We start from the raw sequence: 22,975 nt of genomic DNA, 5'->3' as shown, positions 1-22,975 counted from the left end.
CAATCTCCTGGTATAGAAGCACATCCCAAATAGCACAAGAAGCTGATCTTTATGCATAAAAAGCAACTGCACTGAAGCACAGATTTGTTCAAATTAAGTAGATGCTTAATTGAGATGGTGCCATTAGAATGTTAGTGTAGGCTGTGTCTGTGGAAAAAGATAGCAATGTCAGGTGAAAAAGGTCTCACATGGAGTTAATGTGGTTATGATATCTCAGAGAGCCAGGATTATTGTCAGATAAGGAGTTGTCCTTCAGAAGATCCAATATAGAGATTTTTGGCTCTGCAGAGGTGACTTGTAAAATGTATATTGCACATGATCATGTCCCATGAGGGAAAAGTTTAACAATATTTAAAGTGACATCTGTGAAAGAAATTTGCTATTTTTGTGATTTTAATACTTCTGTTTCAAGTCTGCATTGATGATAAAATAGGTCATAACAAGAAAGGCAACAAAAATCTGTTGAAATAGATTTCAGTCAGCAGGACTTGTGCACTAGAAATAACAATGGAAAGCTGAAAAACAGGAGAGAAATTCAAGAAGTAGGATGCTGCTTTTTGTAGATTAAGCACTCAGCATCTTCCACAAGATTATATTTAGCTGCATGACTTAAATGTCACCCTGGTTTTAAACAGGACATTCTATTCTTTGTGTTTAATTGGTGGTGGAGGATCTTTTTGATAGCCTAATGTATTTTCATAGATTTTGCTGCTACCTGAAAGTGTTATGCAGAGACACAGCTCTTAGTGTCATGATTATTGTTCAGGTAGTCTGTTGCTAAAAATGCATCCTTGAAATCACATTCTAATATGTTGTGAATGCAATAATTTAGTGCTAGCATTTCATGTCATTATGTAGAACCTCCATATTCTTTGTACTGTTCTTCAGTGAATCACTTGTCTACACTAAGGCTTTTGATAAGATCCAGAGGAGAAGATACGTACTCTTATGGTAGAAATGTTGTCCTGAGTCAGGGTTATTTGGGATAAAGGAAGAGAAGTGAGTTTTAGAGTTTCTTCAGCATGTACTAATTAATGAGTTAACACTTAACTGCTTCTAATTTTTTTTTTTTTGTACCCCTATTGTTGTGTGTCACAGGCTCTGTGACAAACCAAGGAAGGCCAGAGAGGCTACAAAAACAGGGACCATAAATCTTGTGGGAGATAATGTCTACACTAGTGTAGACTGGGTAAATGTTATATTGGAGGAACTATGTTTTTAGGTGGTTCATTAACTGCTTTGTGGAGCAAATAAGCAGACGTGTTCCAGAAGAAAAAAAACCAGTTGTTCATTATAAACAAGTGTCCCGTGCGTGGCTTTTAATCTGTGAAATACTAACCTGGTAACAATGACCAGAACAAACTTACATTTGGCATCCCTACTGGAGCAAAAAAGTTAAACCTCTTAGAATAATGTTTGGTTTCTAAAAGAAAATTGCACAAAAATAATGACACCTCTTAGGAAAGTGTTGGGGAATGAAGACAGTAGAATATTTCCATACAATGTGGAAGTGATGCGAATGCACTACAGTAATGACTTCAAATAAATCCATTAAAAGGTACGAGGGAAGTCAAAAGATAGCTGATGTAATGACACAAAGTAAAAAGGAGTCCTTCCAAAAGTTATAGCCAAATGAGAGAAGTAGAAAGGTTAGATAAACTTCAACAGTTAAATATAAAAATGCAGTAAGGCAAGTTTTAAAAAAAGTTGACAAAAAGGTTGCAAAGTTATATGCACTGGTAAACCCTGTTTAATGCCATAGTATCACTAGGTAAAAAGATGATCAAACTAGAAAGAATGTTCAGGGGAGGTAACATTTGTGGAGAGGATGGGAGAAAGAATGTATTAGGTTTTTTGCGTCTGTCTTGACCAAGGAGTCTGTTGGCAGGTTCCAACATAGAAATACATCAGAAGATTGGCCTCAGATTTGGAGGGACCTGTGTTGGGACTTCAGCTATTCCATAGCATAAATGACAAATAATTTGGAAAATGTAGTGATAAGCGACCCAGGTTGTGGTAGTGTGATGATACTAAATTTTCCAAAATGGAGAAGGTAAGTTTACTGCACTCCAGGAAGTCTTATTGCTAAACATTGCTAGGACATGAATGTGACATGGCAGTTTTTCCAGAGGATGTAGGGGAAGCCACAAGTGATGGTATTTGATTCTTTTGTGCTGTTGCAAGGTGCAACATAATAAAGCCTAATCTGCTATGGACTTGCGTGCTCTCTGCCTTCTTTCCCAGTCTCCTCCCTTACCACTTGAACGCTTTTGTGTTTGTGTCACCCTACAAAAACTTGTATTCTGGTTATCTAAATCCTTGTACAAGAACTTTCATGTTCTTCCCATATTATGCCTCCTCACCATGATACACCTCCAAAGTCCCATGGACACTTTGCATCATTCTGACTTCACTGCTAACTTTATTTTCTTATACTTCCAACATAATTTTTTTTTTAGAATGTGTCCTGGTTTCAGCTGGGATAGAGGTAATTGTCTTCCTAGTAGCTGGTATAGTGCTGTGTTTTTGAGTTAGGTATGAGAAGAATGTTGATAACACTGATGTTTTCAGTTGTTGCTAAGTAGTGTTTAGTCTAAAGTCAAGGATTTTTCAGCTTCTGATGCCCAGCCAGCGAGAAAGCTGGAGGGTCACAAGAAGTTGGCACAGGACACAGCCAGGGCAGCTGACCCAAAGTGGCCAACGGGGTATTCCATACCATGTGATGTCACATCTGGTATATAAACTGGGGGGAGTGGGGGTGGGGGGGATTGCTGCTCGGGGACTAACTGGGTGTCGATTGGTGGGTGGTGAGCAATCGCACTGTGCATCATTTGTATATTCCAATCCTTTTATTATTACTGTTGTCATTTTATTAGTGTTATCATTATTAGTTTCTTCTTTTCTGTTCTATTAAACCGTTCTTATCTCAACCCACGATTTTTACTTCTTTTCCCGATTTTCTCCCCCATCCCACTGGGTGGGGGGGAAGTGAGTGAGCGGCTGCGTGGTGCTTAGTTGCTGGTTGGGGTTAAACCACAACAGAGTGCTAAATAAGCTAATGCTTAATTTCAGACTAAATGCATGTACTTTGCTGACAGCCAAAACAAAGGAATAAAGGCTGAGTTCTCCTTGTTTCCCTAAATGGAGTATTTGAGATCACCTCTGTCTAGAATCTTATTTTCTTGAAACCCCTCACAAAGCCTAAATATGTTTGACAGCTCTGTACCCCTGAACATTTGAATCTATTGGCCAATTTCAGCTGAGTTTTGGGGATGCTAAGGAATGAGGACCACAAATGAGAGACCATAATCTCCTAAGTATTGTTCTTTATGAAGTAGGCTAAAAGTAGTGTTTATGAGGCTGCCTTTGTTTAATCTTTTTTTTCAGGATTAGTGCTAATTCAATGTTTCATAGAAAGCATTTGTCTACCAGAAAATACTTCTCCTTCTGAAGAAATGTTAACCAATGTGGTACCTATTCCTTTATCCTAATCCAACTTTCTTTAACTAATAGTCAACTGTTCTGTATGCCAAGCTCTATCTTACCAAAAAAGTCGACAAAAATTTGATGGAAAAAATGATTGCTTTAACGAGTCAATTTGCTCATAGTCTAAGATTTGTTCTTTACTTACTATGTCTTTTGTTATTTCATACATATTTGGAATAGATTGTGAGGTTGCAAATTTTTTATTTATGAAATGACATTACATGCAGAAAAAACTTCAGTCTTTGGAGGAAATGAGAGTTGGGCAAATATTCAAACATGTTCTATGCAAATCCTCTTAAAAAAGGAAAAGTTGACAACAAAGTGTAGGAAGTATAGCAATATATCTATTTGGCTGAATTAGAAGCTCTGCATTTACTTCAGACACAAAGAGAAAGAACACAGAAAGTGGAAGCTAAATTAGAGTAATAAGAACAGTCATAAAAAAACAATGCAAATGTATGAGAGTGGAAAGGCCATGGTGGTACATGATAGGCTGCACCAACAGAGACACATCAAGAGCAATGATGATTCACTTGTAAATACATCACCATTTCACAGGGAGACCAAAGCATTTGGACTGTTCCTTGCAGAAGAGGGGAAACTACTGACACAGTGTGTCAAGAAAGTTGATTCCTGTTTAACATCTTTTTAACATTGATATTTGCCAACAAGTTAAGCTGCAAGCCAGTGATCAGCAATGGGGTGTAAGACCTCAGCTTAAAATACTGGGGGGGGAAAGGAAGGCATGTCAAATATTTTGAAATAACTTGGTGCAGATCAGCTAAGAAACTTTAATAACCATCTGAAGTGATCTTAAAACCACTAAAGGCTGTTTTGGAGTATTCGTGGACAACTGTGTGGGTGAGTTAGAAAAAATGTTCTTGGAATATTGAAAAAGGGCAAATCTTGAAAAAGGAGATAATAGACTGATTATTTTTCCAGAACTTGATTTGTAAACATCCAAGAACAAACAAGAAACTTAAGTAGCAGACAACACAGATTTATCATGAAAAATTACACTTGTATATCATAGAAGGAATTTACAAGGATGAAGCAGTAGTTTTCTGTATCTTGATGCAATTTTTAAAAACTTTTTTTAGACAGAATTTCATACACTGTTCTAGTAAGCTTTTCAGTAAAATATGGTAAAACTGAATGTAGTCTAGAATAAACACACAACTGTCCAGATACCTGTGTAGCTAGTAAACTGTTCACTGTTAAAATTAGAGGAGTTAGTGAAATGAATTTTATGTGTTGGTATTCTTGATCTGGTTTTCTCTGAAGTTTTTTTAATAGTCTAGATGATGCAATATAGAGATGCTTGTTATGTTTGCAAATGGACTTCAGGTATGTTGGCAAACAGAACTGGAATCCAGTATCCAGTCTTGGATGTGGCTTAAGAGTATAGAACACAGTTAATACGTGTAAAATTCATTCAGCAAGGAAGACTAAAATTGTACTGTAGGAAAAACAGGTCAGTTTAGAGGCAATGGAATCAATTGTCTATGGAGGCTGTAAAAGTTTAATGTGAATGTTTTTGAGCAGGTTAGATAGACTTGCAGAAAAATGACATAGATATAAAAGGTGGTGTGTTTAGCCAGGCAGTAAGTTTGCTAGCCCTTGAAGTCCCTTCTAGCCTCCTCTTTCTGTGCTCGGTGCCCAGAGAATATGAGCTAATGATATACTATATATACTAACTATAGTTTCTTGCTAGAAGTTTTTTTCCCAATGAATAGCATCAAAATGTTTGGTGGTTTGTTTTGGTTCGTTGTTTGTTTTTTTTTAAAGAGGATTATGTCTGTAACTCTGAAATTTCTGTGTACTTGACAAATACAATGAATGCATCTTTTTCAGTACCTTATTAGAAATAAAACAGTTTTATTCTGGAGGGAGCTGGAAGAGTTCAGAGGCAAGGCAAATCACTTGATATCTTGTAGTTACTAAGAAGTTACTTTCTTACTCATTCTGTATTAGTGATAATTTGCAATGAAATCTGAAGTTTGCAGGACTCTGAAGCTTGCCTAGTACTGCCTCGTGTCATGTCACCTGCTGTACATGCGGTGAACTAGACCCATGTCAGTGAGGAAGTTACTGATCTCTCGTTTTCTCCTTGTCTTTTGTGGGGGTGATGTGACTTTTGGATCTTTTGTCAAGCCTAAATTAGACATCTTCTTTCTTAATAGCTTTAGTGTTCTCTTGCTTAACTTCACTTGAAAAGATGTGTGAGAGAGCTGAGAAAGCTTCTGCCTTCAGAAACCTGTAGCCAAGATTTTTTTTAAATGTAAAAACATGACTTTGTTTCATTTGTGTACTGCAGATATATCTGGAGAAAAGGGTGACAGCTATTTCCAGTTTTCAGCAAAGATGTAACAAGTTAATGACAAAGTGTTATTTTCTGTTCCTGCTACATAGTATTGCTGTTTCTGTTAGCTGGAGTATTTTGTGAATTATTAGACCTAACGCTAAGTAGTAGTTGTCAAAACAAATACAAATGTTGTGGTGTGGTCCTTATTTTTTATACATTAGTTTTTAGTAAGTAATTATTCTGGATTATGACTGCAGAGCTTTTATAACTTACACGAAAGAGTGTGGTTTGATGCAGTACATTTTTTTGAGCGTATTCTGATGGTTTTAAGAGAAAATACAGAATTCCAAATTGTAAGCTGACTATTCATCTGGCTGTGCAAACAAGAAATGTTTTCAAACTGATGGGTTCTGTTGTAAAAAAAAAAAAAAAAAAAAAAAAAGACTGTTTAATTCTTTAAACCTGATGTCCTCATGAGGGCCAGAATATAAATATAACCTTAATTACATTTTTGTTGCTACGCAATTGTTTTGCTCATGTTAAAATTTTCTATCTGCGCATATGCCTAGAGCCGGTAGAAATGTGCTTAATGATGAAAGTACAGATGAAAACTTGTTCCCCTCCAGATGCATCAGAAACTAGTAGTTGAATGGTGTTTTAAGAGGTTCTCTTTTTATCTAAATACCATTTGGTAAGAGGTGTATTGCTTCCTAGTGATTGTTTAAAAAAATTAGTTTTAAGGTAGGGAGGAAATGATATATAAATATTTTCCTTGCTAATCTTCACTTTAACAGTATAAATTTAATTTGCTGTCCACGAGAGGGTGCTGTCTGCTAGCAGCTTGAAATGCAAAAATAAAGTAGTTCTGGTATCATAGTTTAAGGTTGAATTATTGTGTTTATAATCAAAATTGCTGTAACAAATAACTAGTGTTATTTGTATTGGTTTGTACATGGATCCACAAAATATTGGGAAAAAGGTCTTAAAGTGATGTAATTATTTTGTGCTATTACAGTCATTCTCATGTACTTAGCTCTTGTTTACTACTTTTCACTCACAGATTTTAGAGTATGAAAGAGGCAAACATTGGTCTGTTTTACAGGCTGGAGATGTGAAAGAAATGTCTCTCCAGAGGTTAATCAGGCCTGTGGCAGAGAAGCTAAGATTTTTGTATTGCAGCTTCGGGTTAGGCTGCACCAAGCTTGATATTGAGATATTTAGCACTTGAGTAGAACCGCCACTGTAGAGAAAAATATGCATATACCTGAAGGAGGGTATTGCTAGCAAGATAGCAGGTCAGTTCCCTGCTCGAGTACTTCTGGAGTACACGCTGCTATAACTAGATATTTTCTATACCATTCTAAATCTTATTTAATAAAATAAAAGTTGTGTTCATTCTTCTTTCTGCCCCGTGCTCTATTTACCTTTTTTTGCCATTGTTATCTTAATATGTGGTAAAACATGCACTGATTTCCTGCAGCGTTGTTGTTTTTTTTTTTTTTTTTCCTTTTGAAGGTATCAGAACGGGTAGAGAGAAGACTTCAGGAGATAGAACAAGAAATGCGTGCTGAAAGACAGCTTGTAGAAAGACGCCAGGACCAGCTGGGACATATGTCTTTTCAATTACAAGAGGTATGCAAATGAAAACTTCCTGTGTATTCAGGATTAAGTTAGGAACATGTTGCTTTTGTGAGCCTGTACCTGTCAAACTGACAAAAGTGCTCATATCTTTGGCACATTCTTTTAGCTGTATCAGTCTGGCTCCGCTTGTTGTGGTGACCAGATAATAACAAGTACAGTCTCTGTTCTTCATGATACTGTCTTGTCTATGTTTAGACCTTTTTGGTAATTGGCACAAACATTCTTTAAAAGAATCCATCCCCTGTGCCCTCCCTCAAACCCCAAACAAACAAAAGCAAGTCATTAACTGGGTTGTCTGAATTAAAACATTTTGTTTTCAAAAATGTAAACTTTGCTTGCAGTGAGCAGTTTATTTTTAATTTATTTCAACAAGCAATCAAATGCACTGTAGTGGCCAGACAGATTTTCATTGCTATTCAAACAGTTTCATTCAACAGTATCTGATGAGTTATAAAATATTGTGTAGGAGACAAATACAAATGTTTATATTATGAATTAAAATTCAAGACAGCTTGTAGCTTTTTTCCTGCTTGTTTTAGGAAATGTATGAAAAATACATCTCTGGTTCTGATTTTACTGCTATTTGGAAAATCTGTGTCTTAACATAGTGTAACTTTTTATTTCACTCCCCTTAAGATATGATTTGCAATGTTATCTCTAACTATGCAATAGAATATTATAGTTGAGAAGAAATGTGCAATTCCTTGTTTTTAACTTTTAATGTTAGTGACAGTATACGTGCCTTTTGGAAGGCAGTTGGTTTATACTATGCAGTGATACTGAGGAACCTTAATTTAGATTGACGCTTTGTATTTCATGTAAGGATAGAAACTCTTCAAAGAGGTCATATTTAAGAAGATAAGATGCTGTTTTGATATAGATAAAAATTAGTGTTTATCAAAATACTTGTAGTGCTTCTGCTAGTATTTCAGAAAGAGTTACTGGTTCATTTTTCCCCCTATTGAGTCCTAGGGGGTGAAAAGAACTAGAGTGCTTTATTACAGTTTTCGTTGCTCTTTAATATGCCTACGTCCATTTCTACATTCTTTGGTTGTGCCTTCAGTCTGGTAGAGGAATGCTTAATGAAATGAGTTGGTGTCATCTGATAGTGTTATCTGCAGATTGGAACAATCTTTTTTTATCCTTTTAAAGGGAAAATGACTTTTAAAGATACATTGACACTACCATGGTTTCCTTAGAAGGAAAACTTACATTTGAATTCATTCACTTAATTCATTTCAAAGACTTTCATATGATTGGCTATGTGATCATTAGCCCTCAAGCTGGATACCTTTTTTCCTAGTAGCTCATCTTTTGAATTTCATGCAAAATTACTATTAAATACTAAAGTACCTCCCCGACCTTCCATTCCCCTAAGCTGTTCAGCTGTAGATGAAGACATTTTAATCCTTTCTCCTGCAAATTCTATTTTGCTCTGTGCATATTTTTGTAAATAATTTTTCTTGAGGAGACCCTTTCTATTTAAAAGATTTTTTGACACCACTGTTCAAAACTTCAGTATGTAGTCCTCATTCTCAGTTTACAGGAAAGCTCAACACCTATTAGTCTGCTTGGTAAACTTTTACTATGAGGAATTTGCCCAAGCCAAGATTCAGAGCCAATCCTGACTGGAACAGGCTTATTCCATATGCCATACATTCATAGATGTTGCTACTTGGAGGAGAATCACGTTCTTGATGATTATCTTCACTCTCTCAAGCAGGGGCTTATATCTCCAAATTGTCCTTCTGGGTGGCTGATCTCAGTCATGACTGGATTTCCTGGACTGGACTCTTGTCACTGTATTTAGAAATCCCAATAAAACATAGATTACCCCTGTTGCATGAATTATGGATTTTTCAGGGACTTCTGACCTCTAACATGCTAAATAGAACCTGGTGGTGTCAGATGACAAGTGTAGAAGAGAGCTTCTTTCAATAGGTGTTAGGTAATCTTTCTTTGACAGATTACAGAGGAATATGGAGACAGTATCGCCCTTGAAACACAGACTTCCATTATGCTCCCGGTAGCAACAAACAGTATGTCCTCTTCCTGCTACTTCTTCTCTCATAGCTGTCTTAACAGCTTGGAGAACATCTTTGTGACAGAGTTGCAACGTCCTACATCCCAGGTATCTTTAGACTTCAGTATTGCTAAGGACCTTAGATCTCAGACCCTTATTACAAGCTTCCATCCAGCTGTCCCATCTTCCTTCCCCATTGAACATTCATGTTAATTTGTCCTTCTCTAGGTAGAAAATGGTCTCACTTCTGGATGGTGTTTGTATTTATCAGGGATGGTTCAACATCTCTTGATGCTCTCACATTGGCAGATTGGACCACCTTGCATCCTACCTTTTGAAAAATGCTTGGTTTTGAGAGCAAAATAATCTGGATCCTGTGCATGCTGCCTCTCTGTGTACTATTGTCCTGAGAGGCTGCTGTGTGGAAAAGCTTTGTGAAGAAAATTACTTTGTTATGGAGTATAAATTTTAGAAGAAATAGGAATATAAGAATATCTAAGGAGGCAAAAAGTTTAGAACTGATCTAATCTCAAATTAAAAACAAACAGGAAAAAATGACAGAGCCAAAACAGTCTGAGGATTGGGTGTAGCAGATTTGAGTTTTTGAGCTTCTGTTTTTTGTTTTCAAATTTTTTTCTTTATATATGTGCTGTTACAGATGAATAGATTCACTATGGCAAACCAAATAGAATAAATAATGTAATTTATGACCATGAAGTATTTAAGATTTATGAATATGAATAGTTTAAAAAGGTTGTTATTTCAACAATATGTTTTCAAGCTGAGTAGTAGGTGGCTTCTTGTTGATTTGTTCATTACTTGCATCAGTGTAATTGTTTGATGTATTTTGCTAAGGTATTTTTTATTTTTCTGTACTATAGACAAATTTGGCTTTAAAGATCTCTGAGCAAAGTTGTTAGAAAAACTCAATAGTTTACACTATTTTTTATGTTTTTTAAAAAAATATGCTCTATTTTAAGTAGGCAATTTCAGCAAAGCCTACAAGGTAATTATTTAAAAGAAGATAAATAAAATAATAAAATTCCTGCTAAGAATCATTGGATTTTGTGTAAAATATCTGATGTCATTTAACTTTTTTCTTACTGGTCATCCATCGCTTGGTGGTAGCATTTGCCATAAAGATTGCTTGATAGGTGAGAGAATTTTCAAGAACAGAGATTCTCAGAGACTCCAGTGTGGAAGCTTACTTATTTCTTCACTGCCTTACAGTTGAAGTGTGACTATATTGTACCTTAAGAACAGCAACTTCTTAACACAATATATGACATCACTGGCTTTCTTCCTTATTGTGAAATATGTTCTTTCATGCTGCTTTGATACTCAGCTATTGCAGAGTCTCTGCAAGACTGCAGGAGTCTCATTAGTGCACTCCTTTGATCTCTCATGGGATATACAGAATGATGCTGAGGACTGGCTACTGAAAAAGGTAGATCTTTCATTCAGTACATACATAGCAGTGTGTACTCACTCAAAGATTCTTAGGGGACGTTGTAGATGAAAATACTCTTAATGAATGCAGTCAACACAGGGAGAGGCTAGTTGCCTTTTTCTGCAGCTTGGCTTTTTGATCAGCTGTTCCTCTTGTGGTGGCTTATATTTGGCCAGGGGTATCAGAAGAAGCAGGCAAGCTGCTTTCCAGTAAATGAGATGTCCTTCACCGGTCAATCATGAACACACTCAGGGGTAAACCTGAGCCAGTAAACTCTAATAAATATCTGTGCTGGTTCTCTGCAAGAAGGCTTGGAGATGACGGTAGCAATTTAGGTTTCATTTTTCTAATTTTCTTTTAATGACACTTGTCTGCAATAATAATGCTAACCTGGATAGTGATGGTCTTGGAATTTTTTGGTCCCTACTCCATTTGGAGTGGAGTGCTTGGATTCACCCATGTAAATATGGGTATGGACAGTCCCTTAAGAGCAGAATGCTGGTTATCACTAACCTGAATTTCTTTGAGAAGTGATAGCCGTTTGCCCAGTTGCCCCTTGTCTTCTGTTGCCCATCATCTTCTGTTGCCCCTTTCTTTTAATAACTCTGTGATTGAGGACTGTGAGGACATGGTCCTCCATTTATACAAATACAACATGTTGGAGAGAGAAGGGTAGACGTGTTTCCTACAGATACTGATTAGGAGAAAGCTTTCCATCTGAGAGCTTGAAGTGCGTGTGGACAGTATGTACTGTCCAGAAGTAGTCTTTGTAACATATAAATGTTCCTAGGGCATGGTGTGTATCTCTGTAGCTTAAGTTGCTGTATGTTAGAATGTATTTGAATTGCTTTGTGTACTTTTGCATACCCTAGTGAGAGTAAAGTAAATAATTAAATATTTTACTGCAATTATTATTTGGATGAAGGGTGTTTCTACATAATTTTTAAGAGGAGCTTTTTACTTTGTTATTCTGTTTCTTCTCCTTTGTAATTTGAATTATGAGTGAGATGGACTCTTAGCTCTTCAGTGGTCTCAGTCTTGTGGTGATCATTGTGTGGATGTGATATTCTATTAAAGTCCTTTTCTGTCCTCTTTTATTTCTCCAAGATGCTTCCCAAGTAACATTACTGGATGGGAGGGTGGTAGGGTTTGGACTGAGTTCTGAAATCCTGTCATTTAATACGGTCTGAATGATTTACAAAGAAATGCTATTTAAAGTATTTGTGGCTATTTAATGAGACAATTGTTTCATTAGTTTGCCTGTTATACATTTCAAACCAAATAAAAGCAAATTTGACTTGGATCTGATCAGTAGATGCCTTAATTAAGAAATCTTGTGAGGTTTAAATGTTAATAGTTATTAATTTTAAGGAAAGTGCAGTGCCTGTAACTGACCACTACTTGTCAGTATTTTACCATCTTAAGAGAATCATCTTCCTAAATCTCAGTTATTAAATTATATATTTTCAGGGCCTAATTGAACACGATGATACATTTGTTTCAGTCTTTCTCTTGTCTGTCTTGTCTTTCTGTCTGTCTTTTTTATGATGTGCAAACTTTTTATTTGTATTGCACTACTATTATAGACTGATTATTAACCAAGATATCTAGTTGTATACTGACCATAAAGAAAGCTTGTCGTATAAAATTTTGCATCTTTAACATCTAAATTTGTGTTATTATTTTGAATCTGTAGTCTGTATGTGCTGCGTGTGGCTGGATAAAAATTATTTTCTCTATGTTTTTATGTATCTTTTAACTTAGTGTGTATTGGTGTGTTTAAACACTATCTGTTTAAACAGCAATTACTGCAAATTAGAAAATTGCAATTAGCAAACAAATTCATGCAAATCATACATCTTCATGTTCTTCTATATTCTGATACAAACATGTTTCTGATTAGAAAGGAGAACAAATATACTCATCTTCCCAGTGCTACTGACACGTATATATGAGTTGCTTTAATAAAATACATTTGTTGTGTAAACTAAAACTATTTTGAGATTCTTCAGTGCTTTATTTTGAACATGAATATGCAAATACCTTGTACTGTTTGTTTGCATTTATGCATCCATTTTCTAAAACAAGATCAAGTATCATTCTTAAAAATGGGCTTTAAACAGTTTTTATACGCAGTGGGTGTCCTGGATGGCTTTACTAATTCCTGTGCTTGGATTCTGGTGAAATGAGTCTGTGTGTTCATATTTTGCACGCTTTAGATGAACAGAATCATCTTTATAGAACATTTTGAACCCACTGACTGTGGTAAGGCAATGACTATAGTTATGTCTTAAGCTAATAACTTGGATAGGCCAGGAAGCATTTTTTCCTTTTTCTTTGTGCAACTGGATACTTAGATTCTGTTTGCCTCCCACTGCACATACTGTGCAGTGCAAGAGTCTGGTGGTCTTTCAACAGAGAGTGGGGTAGACTGCTGGTCAAAAGCATTATTGAAAATTCTCTTTTTGCATGTCTTTTTCTCTGATCTTTTTAGACAAACATAAACTTAATCTGTGCTCTGAACCATCTGGATGTTTTAATGCATCGTTGATACTTGCTCCTTGGCTCTGTGGTATGCCACCTGTGGATAATGGTTTCTGTTTTAATTGTAGTTTGAATCTGACTCTGTCTTGGAACATGAGCAAGTCTCATATATATGTCACTGAAATATCTAGGCAGTCTGTCTTAAATGCCTGGCTGGTGTGTCTAGGTAGCATACGTGGACCCATGCTAGCTGCTAATGTAGCAAGTTAGGGAAAGAATTTTCATTCAGATTAGGATGTGGTACATTTTTGCCTTAAAGTATAGCATGAGGCTGGTCTGCTTGTGTATTTCTGCTAGTATGAATATAATTCACTGATCAGTCTCACCTTGAAAGAGCAAATTTCAGTTTGTGGTCTGTGCATTACTTTCAAATAAACTGGTTTTATTTAAAAAAACAAAACCAAACAAAACCCAAACCCCAAGCCCTAAGAAAAGTTAGTGTGCTTAAATTGCAGTAAAAGTTATGATTTGCTATTAGAAGATTTTCATAAGCTGGAAAGATTGAGAACTGTTGTTACAGAGGCCTCCACATAGTTTTCCCCATATATAATAAAAAATATCTGTCTAGCAGTGAGTAAATTATTTTATCTATTTGAAGTTCTGGGGTTTGATATACTATATATGGATGAGGTATGTTGAGCTGGGGTGTACCAGGTACGTTAGTATTCTAATACTGTCTTATGCTAGTGAGCTCTTCAAAAAGACCTGTAAAAATTGCTCTACTGGGTCAAATCCAAAGTTCATCTAGTCTGTCAGGGACAAAAGCCTGTTTCTAACCGCCTAGGCAGGCAGTGTAACCTTTTGTTACTAGCTTGTCCATCCTGAAACCATGCTGTGAAGACCTCTTTACATGGAAGTTCTCTGTTTCCTTGTGGCCTCCTCCATGCCTGCCCCCTCCAAGGCCTCATCAACCTCCTTGTCAGCCTCCTCCTGGCCATCCTGGACATTAATGCTTTCACGAGGAGGATCTTAGTGGGGGAATCCTAATGACTGTAGGCCTGTTCCTGTTCCTTGGTGCTTCAGCATTGCCAGGCAGATCTCTCCTGGGCAACATCTGCCTGCTGCTTGTGAGCCATCAGGGAGGAGCGTGTGTTGGAACTGTTGTTCTCAGCATCCCCTTCCTAGTTCCCATTTTTGACATTTTACTTCCCCAACCGCTTCTTTGGAGACAACAAATGAAATCAAAGAATCAGTTGAATCTTTATATGGTATTTTTTTTTTCTTTAACTCTTCCTTTCTCAAGAGAAACCTTACATAGAAAAACCTTTAGTGGAGAACAAACAAGAGTGGAACAAACCAGTGAGAGAGAATTATTTAAAAAGGAGTACAAGAAGGAGGAAAAACATAGAATTAACTTCTACCTATGCAGTTTCTGAATTGTCAGTAACAGCTGATGTTTGTCTGGCTGTGGATGACCAGATGTTTCCATTTCTTAATGACATTTTGATTGGTTAACTGATTGCCTACAGCACTTACTGGAAAAATGCATGTTTCACAGTTGAAGCAGTGCACATGTTTAATTTATTGTAACATCACATTCTTTTTGTAGTAATTTAACTCTGAGATTATATATATACATGTGAACTGTTTTTTTCTTAAAAATGAAATAGTTATGGGCTATTTTTACAATATACAGAAAATAAAACTGAACATAATATTTGTAGTATCAGTGATAGGAAAGACTGCCTTTTTGTTTGAAGTTATTGCTATTTAATAGCCTAAATATCATTCAGTGACCCTGATAAGTTGAAATGGCATATTAATTTCTGTAGTTTCTTCTGGGAATTAGGATGTACTACTGATGCAGAGACATACTTTTTGCCTTTGGTAGGGAAATCTTTGAAAATTTTCCTAGTATTTCTAATTCCAGCCCGGCTTTAATATTTTCCTTATGATACTGGCATGTCTAGCAAAATCTGCACATGAAAACATGCATTTTTGGTCCTATATTAGTTATTAATTTACTGCCAAAAATAAGGTTGCCATACAGTTGACTGTATATAACAGAGCTTCTAATTTTGCTAGTAAAAATGAAGCTTAATTTCAGTTAGTACACATCATATATCCCTAGCAGACTGTTCTGAACTGGTACTTCCTGCCATTAAAAAAATCCCAAACTTGTGCAATAATGGCATTAGCTGAAGTGATGATCTTCTTTGACTTTTGTTCAGGTAGCTTTTGGGGAGTTCTCCCTAGAGTCTTTTTGAGTAAAACAGGAGTGAGTCAGGTCTGTGTGCAGTGTTGAGTTTTATAGTTGACTGGAATGATAGATTTGAATCTGTACTGAATACTTAGAGAAATATCTTAAATGTGTTTAGATATTAGAGTAACCGATTATGAATCGGTAAGATTAAAAGTGTAATTCTTTATGTAGCATAATATTTTCAGTGGCATAGTTATGATGAATATCTTCCACAATCTCAGTTTTCAGTGTAAACTGTTCAAGCAGGAGAGTAGTCCAAACTATACTGAAACCCTTATGTTTCCTCAGGTGAGGATATAAGACTGAGATAAGTATATAAATCCATTTATTTTCTCCACAAAGCTACTTTTAAAAGCAAAACTTCTAAAGCTGAATGCCTGGCTTCGCTGAGGTTGATTAATATCTTGCCTTCTGTTTTCATACAGTGAAATCATTCCCCAGTATAGAGTGCAGAGAAAATCTTCAAAAACTGAATGAAATTGCACTAATTATAGGGGCAAATTTCAGGGATATTTGTTTAAGGAGATATTCCTTTAAAATGTAACATAAAAATGCTGCTCAGGTAAAACAGACTGGGAAAAAGACATTTCTTTCTGGGCAGGCTATGTGTTTCTGTTGTAGTTTTAGCAAGTAATGGTGGAAGGAATAGATGTACTTATGTTTCATGATATTGGATGAAAGTAAAAGGTGTATGCTAAGCTCTCTAATTGATTTGTGGCTAGTGTGAAAACTGCTTGGTCATGTTGCGCAGCAAAGAACCAAGATTTTTTAACAGTTACTCAAATTCACAGCAAATTCTGTCAGTATGACTAGTGATCTCTCTCAGCTGGTGTGTCTAAGTGATATTTAAGATGAGCCAATGACATTGTTATGGCTTGAGATATCCAAACTTGGGTTGTGTATGTTGCAAATTGTATGTGTCGTTAATGTCTGTGATGTCTAATGCATTCCTTTGCCAGCGATTGGCTGTGTTCTGCAAATAGTGTTGGTTTGCAGAGGGAAAAGATTTTGAAAATGATATTCAAGGCAATTTTATTTTTGTAAGATGCTTTAGAAAATGTACACAAGTGTTTTTACATACTTCAGTTTGGGGGGGGGACAGGAAAGGTCCCCATGGATTCCCCCCCCCCCCAAAGTAGGGCACAATAATGTCAGATACTTTTGATCAGGAGAGTTTCAGTTGATTCTGTCTTAATATTGCCATTCTAAGCATCTGTCCAGATTTAAATAAAAATAACCTTTTCCTTTTTGGCTTCCAACACAACCTTATGGTAGTGTTTTCCTTACTACAGTGCATTGTATTTCATATCATGCATATTTCATATTAGAGAATATATTCTTTTCACCTGATATGTTCATAGCTTATCTATAGGGCATCTCTTGAGCCTCTTAGACCTTCATCTCAAAGTGTTTGGGGTCAGCCTTGAGCATGTGGAGCTCTATACATTGGAAGGATGTTAGTGCTAGTTTTGACTTTGTATTTGGCCCTGTTCTGTGCATGGGTATGTTTATATATGCATGGACTTATATTTATTTTTTCATAACAATATACATTGGCTCCATATGGAAATATTAGACATAGTCGGAAAGCATTTGTCTAGGTCTTCTTTCTTAAATATATCAGATTCTTTCATTTTAACAGACTTACAAAGACGACTTCTGTAACTTTTATAATGAAGTTCACAATGTATTTTTCCCCTCTAAAGGCTTTAAGGAAGCAAGATGCTAAAGCAGATGAAACAGAAGAACTCATGAAAAATAAACTTGTGAGATATGAAAGTGAAAAGAACCAAGTAAGACTTAATTTTCTCCTTTGTTTGGTTTTAAATAAGTTACAGTGTCATATATTACAGTATATGCTTCCTTTTTCAGAGAAACCAACAGGATAAAACTTTCTTTAGTCTTTAAGATAACAAGGGATTTCTTTGCATCAGAGGCACTGTAAATATAGCTATGCTGAACTTCTGTCTTTCCTTCAAAGCTCTTTAGTTATAGTGTGTTACTTCTAATGATTCTTCCATCCTGCCAGGCAGACAAGTTTATAACTTGGGGATTATCCTTGATTTCTTTCTCTGATTTGTCTCTGAATTTATACATAGTCTGCTGTTGCTTATTTGCAGCAGCTCAAAGATGCAACTTTTCTTCATCCCTGCAGCTAACGCATGCTAGTTATTTTGCACCATGGTTATTACTAATTACTCTTACTGAACTATCTGTTGCCATACTGCTCTCTTTGTGTTCATATAAAACAATCTTTCTTATATTTCTGTTCTGGCTGGATGCTAGGGTCATCTTTTCTAGCTTTTTCCCTCTTACATCGAGTTTAGCCTTTTTGTCGATACTTTCAAAGTTATACCCCTTTACGCTAAACCGTCTATGTAGTGGTTTATGTTATGTTACTGTCTCCATTCCATTAATGCTGGTCCTGTTTACTTTGCCCATTTGCTAGCCTCTCAACATCCTCTTTGAGATCGCTATCTCTGCAACAATTTCTGCTGTTGAAAACTATATTTATTTCCATGTGGATCTTTGTGATCTTTGAACTATTTATGGTAGAAGTCAGACAATATTTTGTAGCTTTTGTTTTCTGTTTTTTTTTCTAAATGGTCATCAGTGTGCTGACTATTTCTGATTAAACATTTTAAAATTCTGTTAATATAATATTTTTAGGAAAAATTCTAATTGTATGGAATTCTGGGCACTTCAGTTTTTCAGTCATCTTGTTTCTGGAATAATCCAAATACCTCTTGTACAACACAGAAAAAACACTGACTTTACCAATTACCAGTTCTACCAATGCATGTCATCTTTAACACTTCTATGAATAAACTGTGTAGCAAAGGTGACTTCAAATGTTAAGTCATTTTTATTTTTAATTGTTTCAAATCCAGGGACAATGTTTTTGAAACTTTTAAAAAAAGTTTATCTTCCTTTCTTTTACTTTTAACCCAGTAAAATTTTGCTTTTATGCTTTTTTGTTTTGGATTATATATACCACTTTGTATCTTCATGTGATATAGAATATTGTACAAAAATTATAGACTGTAAGTTAAATTCTCTTTATGTAATTTAAACAAATATAGCACGGATTTAGTACAAATGAAAGTTTGCTTCAAAATTTTGGACAAATAAAAATATTGTGTCTATTATACTTCATTTTAAAGAGATGCTTATATCTATTAATTTGTGCCAAAATTAAATAGTTAAAATACACTTTTGTACTATGATGCATACATTGCTTTTCTTTTTTCATCATCTTCTGTAATGAAAGCTTGAGCAGGAATTGGAGCAGTCCCGGAAAAAGCTGAATGAATCGGAAGGCAGTAGAGAAGCTCTTTTGCATCAGGTAACTGCTTTGATGTGGTGAAAATCCTAAAGTTTTCATATTAGGCTGTGTCTGAGTCTTTTTGCTTAATCTTGCTATCTTATACTCTGATAACATTGTTTTGGGAAGGGAAAAAGGAGGTGCAGAAAGACAGGATTAAGAGTCTAAAATATGTGGACTGAGCTCTCATTATACTTTTTCTGCTTTCTGAATTTTTAGGTATACATGTTAATATATAATGATTATAGTAGTCGTAGTAGTTATGGTACTTTTAAAGTACATAAACACATTATTTGTAACTGCCCTTCATAGTATTCTTTAGAACAACTTCTGTATTGGTAATTATGTTATGCAAAGCACATGCTATAGTTGGTGAATTCAGATAAACCAGTGTTCTAGAAGTGTTTGCTGTATTGTATACTAACATGTGATAAAAATATATAAAAACCAAACACCTGAAAAAAGTGTGCTCTAAACAATACCTGTTGATGCACATATGATTAAATCTAGAAGTTGCAGGAACCTGGATTATAGCTTTAGAAAAGTGTCGTTTTTCCTAAACTTTTTTAATCCTTCCTTCTTTCAGAGGAGCTGGGGAAAAAGATTGAAATAAATAGGGAGGAGGCAATTGGCATACTTATCTGTTAGCTTTAGTCATTTGACTTGTGTATCTAGCAGAAGTTTGAGTTGGCTTTATTACTGTTTTGAATTTAACTCACTGTGCATAGAATATAGTGCTATATCACATATGGGTAATATGAGTTTGAGCTATATTCCTTCAATTTTAGCATGTCATATCTTCTTTATTTTCCTATACACAATGTCATCTTTGTAAGTGCTAGACTGTATATGATAGAAAGGAAAAATGTAAAAAAGCCCCTATGTTTCTTAAGAATAAACACATTGTATTTTTAATGAGTAGAATTTAAATAAAATATATTGCCTATTTAATTTGTATAGATATTTTCACTAGCAATGTAAAAAGACAATTGCAACATATAAAATGGTAGCATTTTGTTTGGTCTAGAGAAATTAATCCTCATCTGTGGTCAACATAAATGTTTGCTTTAATTTTGAATAATCAGTTTGTGGCCTATAATTAGGAAGTAATCTGTCTTTTTGTTTACAATCTGCATTACTCTTGAGATTTATTTATAAATGTTAATTATGTATAGTCTTTTTTGGTTTTTGTAGTGTTTAATAAAAGTATGCTATTTACTCTTTTATTCTGTTTTTCATTAAACATTTGATACTTGTACATGCATTTTAGATTGAGGATCTTCGTTCCCAACTTTTGAGAGCAGAAGAAGACCGTGTAGAGTTGCAACATCAAATTTCACATGTTGCTATGCACCACCAGAGCTGCCAGGATGTACAAGATGATGACAGGAGAATTAGAACAGGTAGAACTCTCATACTTTGCACTAGAGGCCTGCAAATTAGTTAGGTAGCCTGGACATTAATTCTTTCTTTGAGTTGCATTCTAATTCTTCTACTGTTTCAACAAAAACAGCCATTTAACTTGTCAGCTTTAAGTTGATAAGTACTGGCACCTGAATATTAACAAATAAATAGCAATGAGAGTTAAAATTTAGGATAAAATACCATAATTTGCATAGTTAAAACAAATGAAGATTATTAGAGAGAATTTCAGTGAAGTGGATAGTGTTTTTACAGAAGAAAAACATTTGAAATATTTTTAAGTAATAATTTTTCTGAAATGTTACATTTCAGTCCATTTTCAGTTTAAATCCTGCCGTCTTGAAAATCATAGGAAAAGTCATTTACATAGCTGGTAGATAAGACTGATGAATTTCTGGTAGATTTTCTAAGGAGTAACAACATGTTCCAGAGAGGTTAAGAAAATTTTCCAGTATGATGCAGTCAGGGCTTCTGTTTGCAGTATGTTAGAATTTTAGAGATGGAACAATGACATTTAGGTGAAAAATACTTTAAACAATTTCAAGATGTAATTGCATAGTAAATTATCACTTTAGCAAGGTCTTCACTACATTGTTAGTTATCTATCTGTATTTAAACACAATCAAAAAGGCATTAGAGAAAGTCTTTATCTTTCTCCTTATTAACATAGAAATGTATTACTCAAGATAATAGAGGAATAGTGACTCCAAGTCCATTATCTCTGTGAATGACTTATTTTTATATTTTCATACTTCAGCTACTGAATTATCTTAGTTATTAAAATAGGACTCTGACTCCCTGTTTTACAAATCTTATACAGAGCACTGGAAAATGGCTAGATTTTGTACATGGCTTAGCTTCAGAAATGTAACACGAAATAGTAATTTTAGTAGTTTTTCTCCAGTCATGTTAATGTATCTGCTTAAAAGTGAATTTATTTGAAACGATATGCCTTTCATGTTACTGAAAGCATATTTTAATTTTTCCATTTGTTTTATAATTGTAAATGAAAAACTGTTGTAAAAATATGAAGAAAATAAAAAAATGTACTGGAAGGTTAAGATATACACATATATTTATATAATTTATGCAGTTGTGTTTCTGCTTACTGTGTTATTTCTGTTTCTTCAAAGATGCATGGGAAGAATACAAATGGCGATTTTCTTTGCCTCTAGTAGTTGTTTATGACTAAAGACCTTTGAATTTCTGATTGAGGAAATTTGCAGTTTACGCTTATCAAGAAATTCTATTGTGGTTGTAGGATTCAGACATAAAATTCACAGATAGAGTGACTTCCAAATCAGGAGATATTACTCTGGTGGGATAAAATCTTGGCCTTGGAGTTTGTGGCCAAGTTTCATTTACACCAGAATTTCTCCATTGTTTCTTCCATCCTCTTTTATTTTATTGGGTTCTGTTGTTTTGGGGTTTGGGGTTTTTTTAGGGGGTAGGAAAACCCCTATAAAATGACTGGCTAAACAGAAATACTGTCTCATTCAGTAAAAGGTTATGATATAGGTATAGCCATTTTTCACAGCTACACTGATCAAAATCAATAGTTGTAGAATAGTCTCAAGTAGAGAAGAAAATTGCCAAAAGAGAAATAAGAAAAAAATAATTTACCACAGGTCGGTGTTTCTAGTGGGCCTATTGTTCTGTTCTCACCATTTTATAGTAGCTGAAAGATATGAGAGAGAGAAGCAAGAACTGGAGAAACATATTTTGGAGCTTAAAGCAAAGCTGAGTCATAATGCTGTAATGTCAGAGGTAGAAGATCTAAAGAGATGCATAGAGCATAAGGACAAGGAGAAAGCACAGCTTGTAATGCACATACAGGTGAGTTGGGTTTTTTTGTTGTTTTGGTTGTTGTTTTTTTTTTTTTAAATAATTTCCCATACGTTCAAGGTAGGTGATATGCCAGATCAGAGAGTAACCTTTAAAACTAAGAGTAACTGTCATGCTCCTCTTGGTTTATTCGATAAATAATTTTGAAAGGTGATATGAGTTTGTAGAGGTTTTTCTCTCCCATCTCGTTAATAAACCAAAAAAGGTATTTGTTATTACCCATGAATTCATATTTTGGATTACTTTTCTTTCCCATGTGCAAAGAAAAGGTGATCTGATTTTATCAGCAGTTGCCATTAATAATGGTTTCCGGAATTACTTTTATAAATTAGTATTTACTTCCTTATTCCCCATTCCATCATGCTTCAGAACTAAAGTTTAACTTTAAACAAACTGGGATACCTTGTTCTATGAGACAGTGCAGTAGAGTAACAAAAATAGATCATAACTGCTCTTTTTTTAGCAATTAGATGCAATATAATAATTATATTAATAAGTGTTAGTATTCTTATTTATGGTAAACACATACTATTTAAAGTGTTTCTCTGTGAAAAGAATAATAGCAGTCTCTGCCACTGGAATTTTAGTTAGAAGACTTTTACCTTGAATGTGAAATGAGCTATGAGGCAGTAGCCTTTTTATTTAAGACAGGACATTTCTATATTTTTGGATCTCATCTAGATTCGTCATTGGTAGCAAGATCCCTGAATAGTGACTGTTTTCTACTGTCT

General features: G+C 35.0%; 1 protein-coding gene across 24 annotated transcripts in view; it reads left to right on the top strand.

The window, feature by feature from the left end:
* CEP128 (centrosomal protein 128) overlaps positions 1-22,975 on the top strand; it is a 150,290-nt gene that overhangs the window by 20,180 nt on the left and 107,135 nt on the right. For 22 of the 24 annotated variants that reach the window (XR_008234534.1, XR_008234530.1, XR_008234533.1 and 19 more), the window contains 5 exons: positions 7,307-7,423; positions 17,359-17,445; positions 18,924-18,998; positions 20,248-20,380; positions 22,075-22,235. Coding sequence is in view for 16 of the 24 variants with exons in the window: in XM_052782897.1 (XP_052638857.1) it covers positions 7,307-7,423; positions 17,359-17,445; positions 18,924-18,998; positions 20,248-20,380; positions 22,075-22,235 (573 nt within the window). In the remaining 8 variants the exon portion in view is untranslated. The remainder of the gene's footprint in view (positions 1-7,306; positions 7,424-17,358; positions 17,446-18,923; positions 18,999-20,247; positions 20,381-22,074; positions 22,236-22,975) is intronic. The other 2 variants (XM_052782901.1, XM_052782905.1) reach the window with 2 other exon arrangements.

The sequence above is a fragment of the Harpia harpyja genome, chromosome 3 (genome assembly GCF_026419915.1).
Source record: "Harpia harpyja isolate bHarHar1 chromosome 3, bHarHar1 primary haplotype, whole genome shotgun sequence".
NCBI lineage: Eukaryota > Metazoa > Chordata > Aves > Accipitriformes > Accipitridae > Harpia > Harpia harpyja.
Note: the sequence above shows the minus strand (reverse complement) of the source record. Positions and strands in the feature narration are given on the sequence as shown.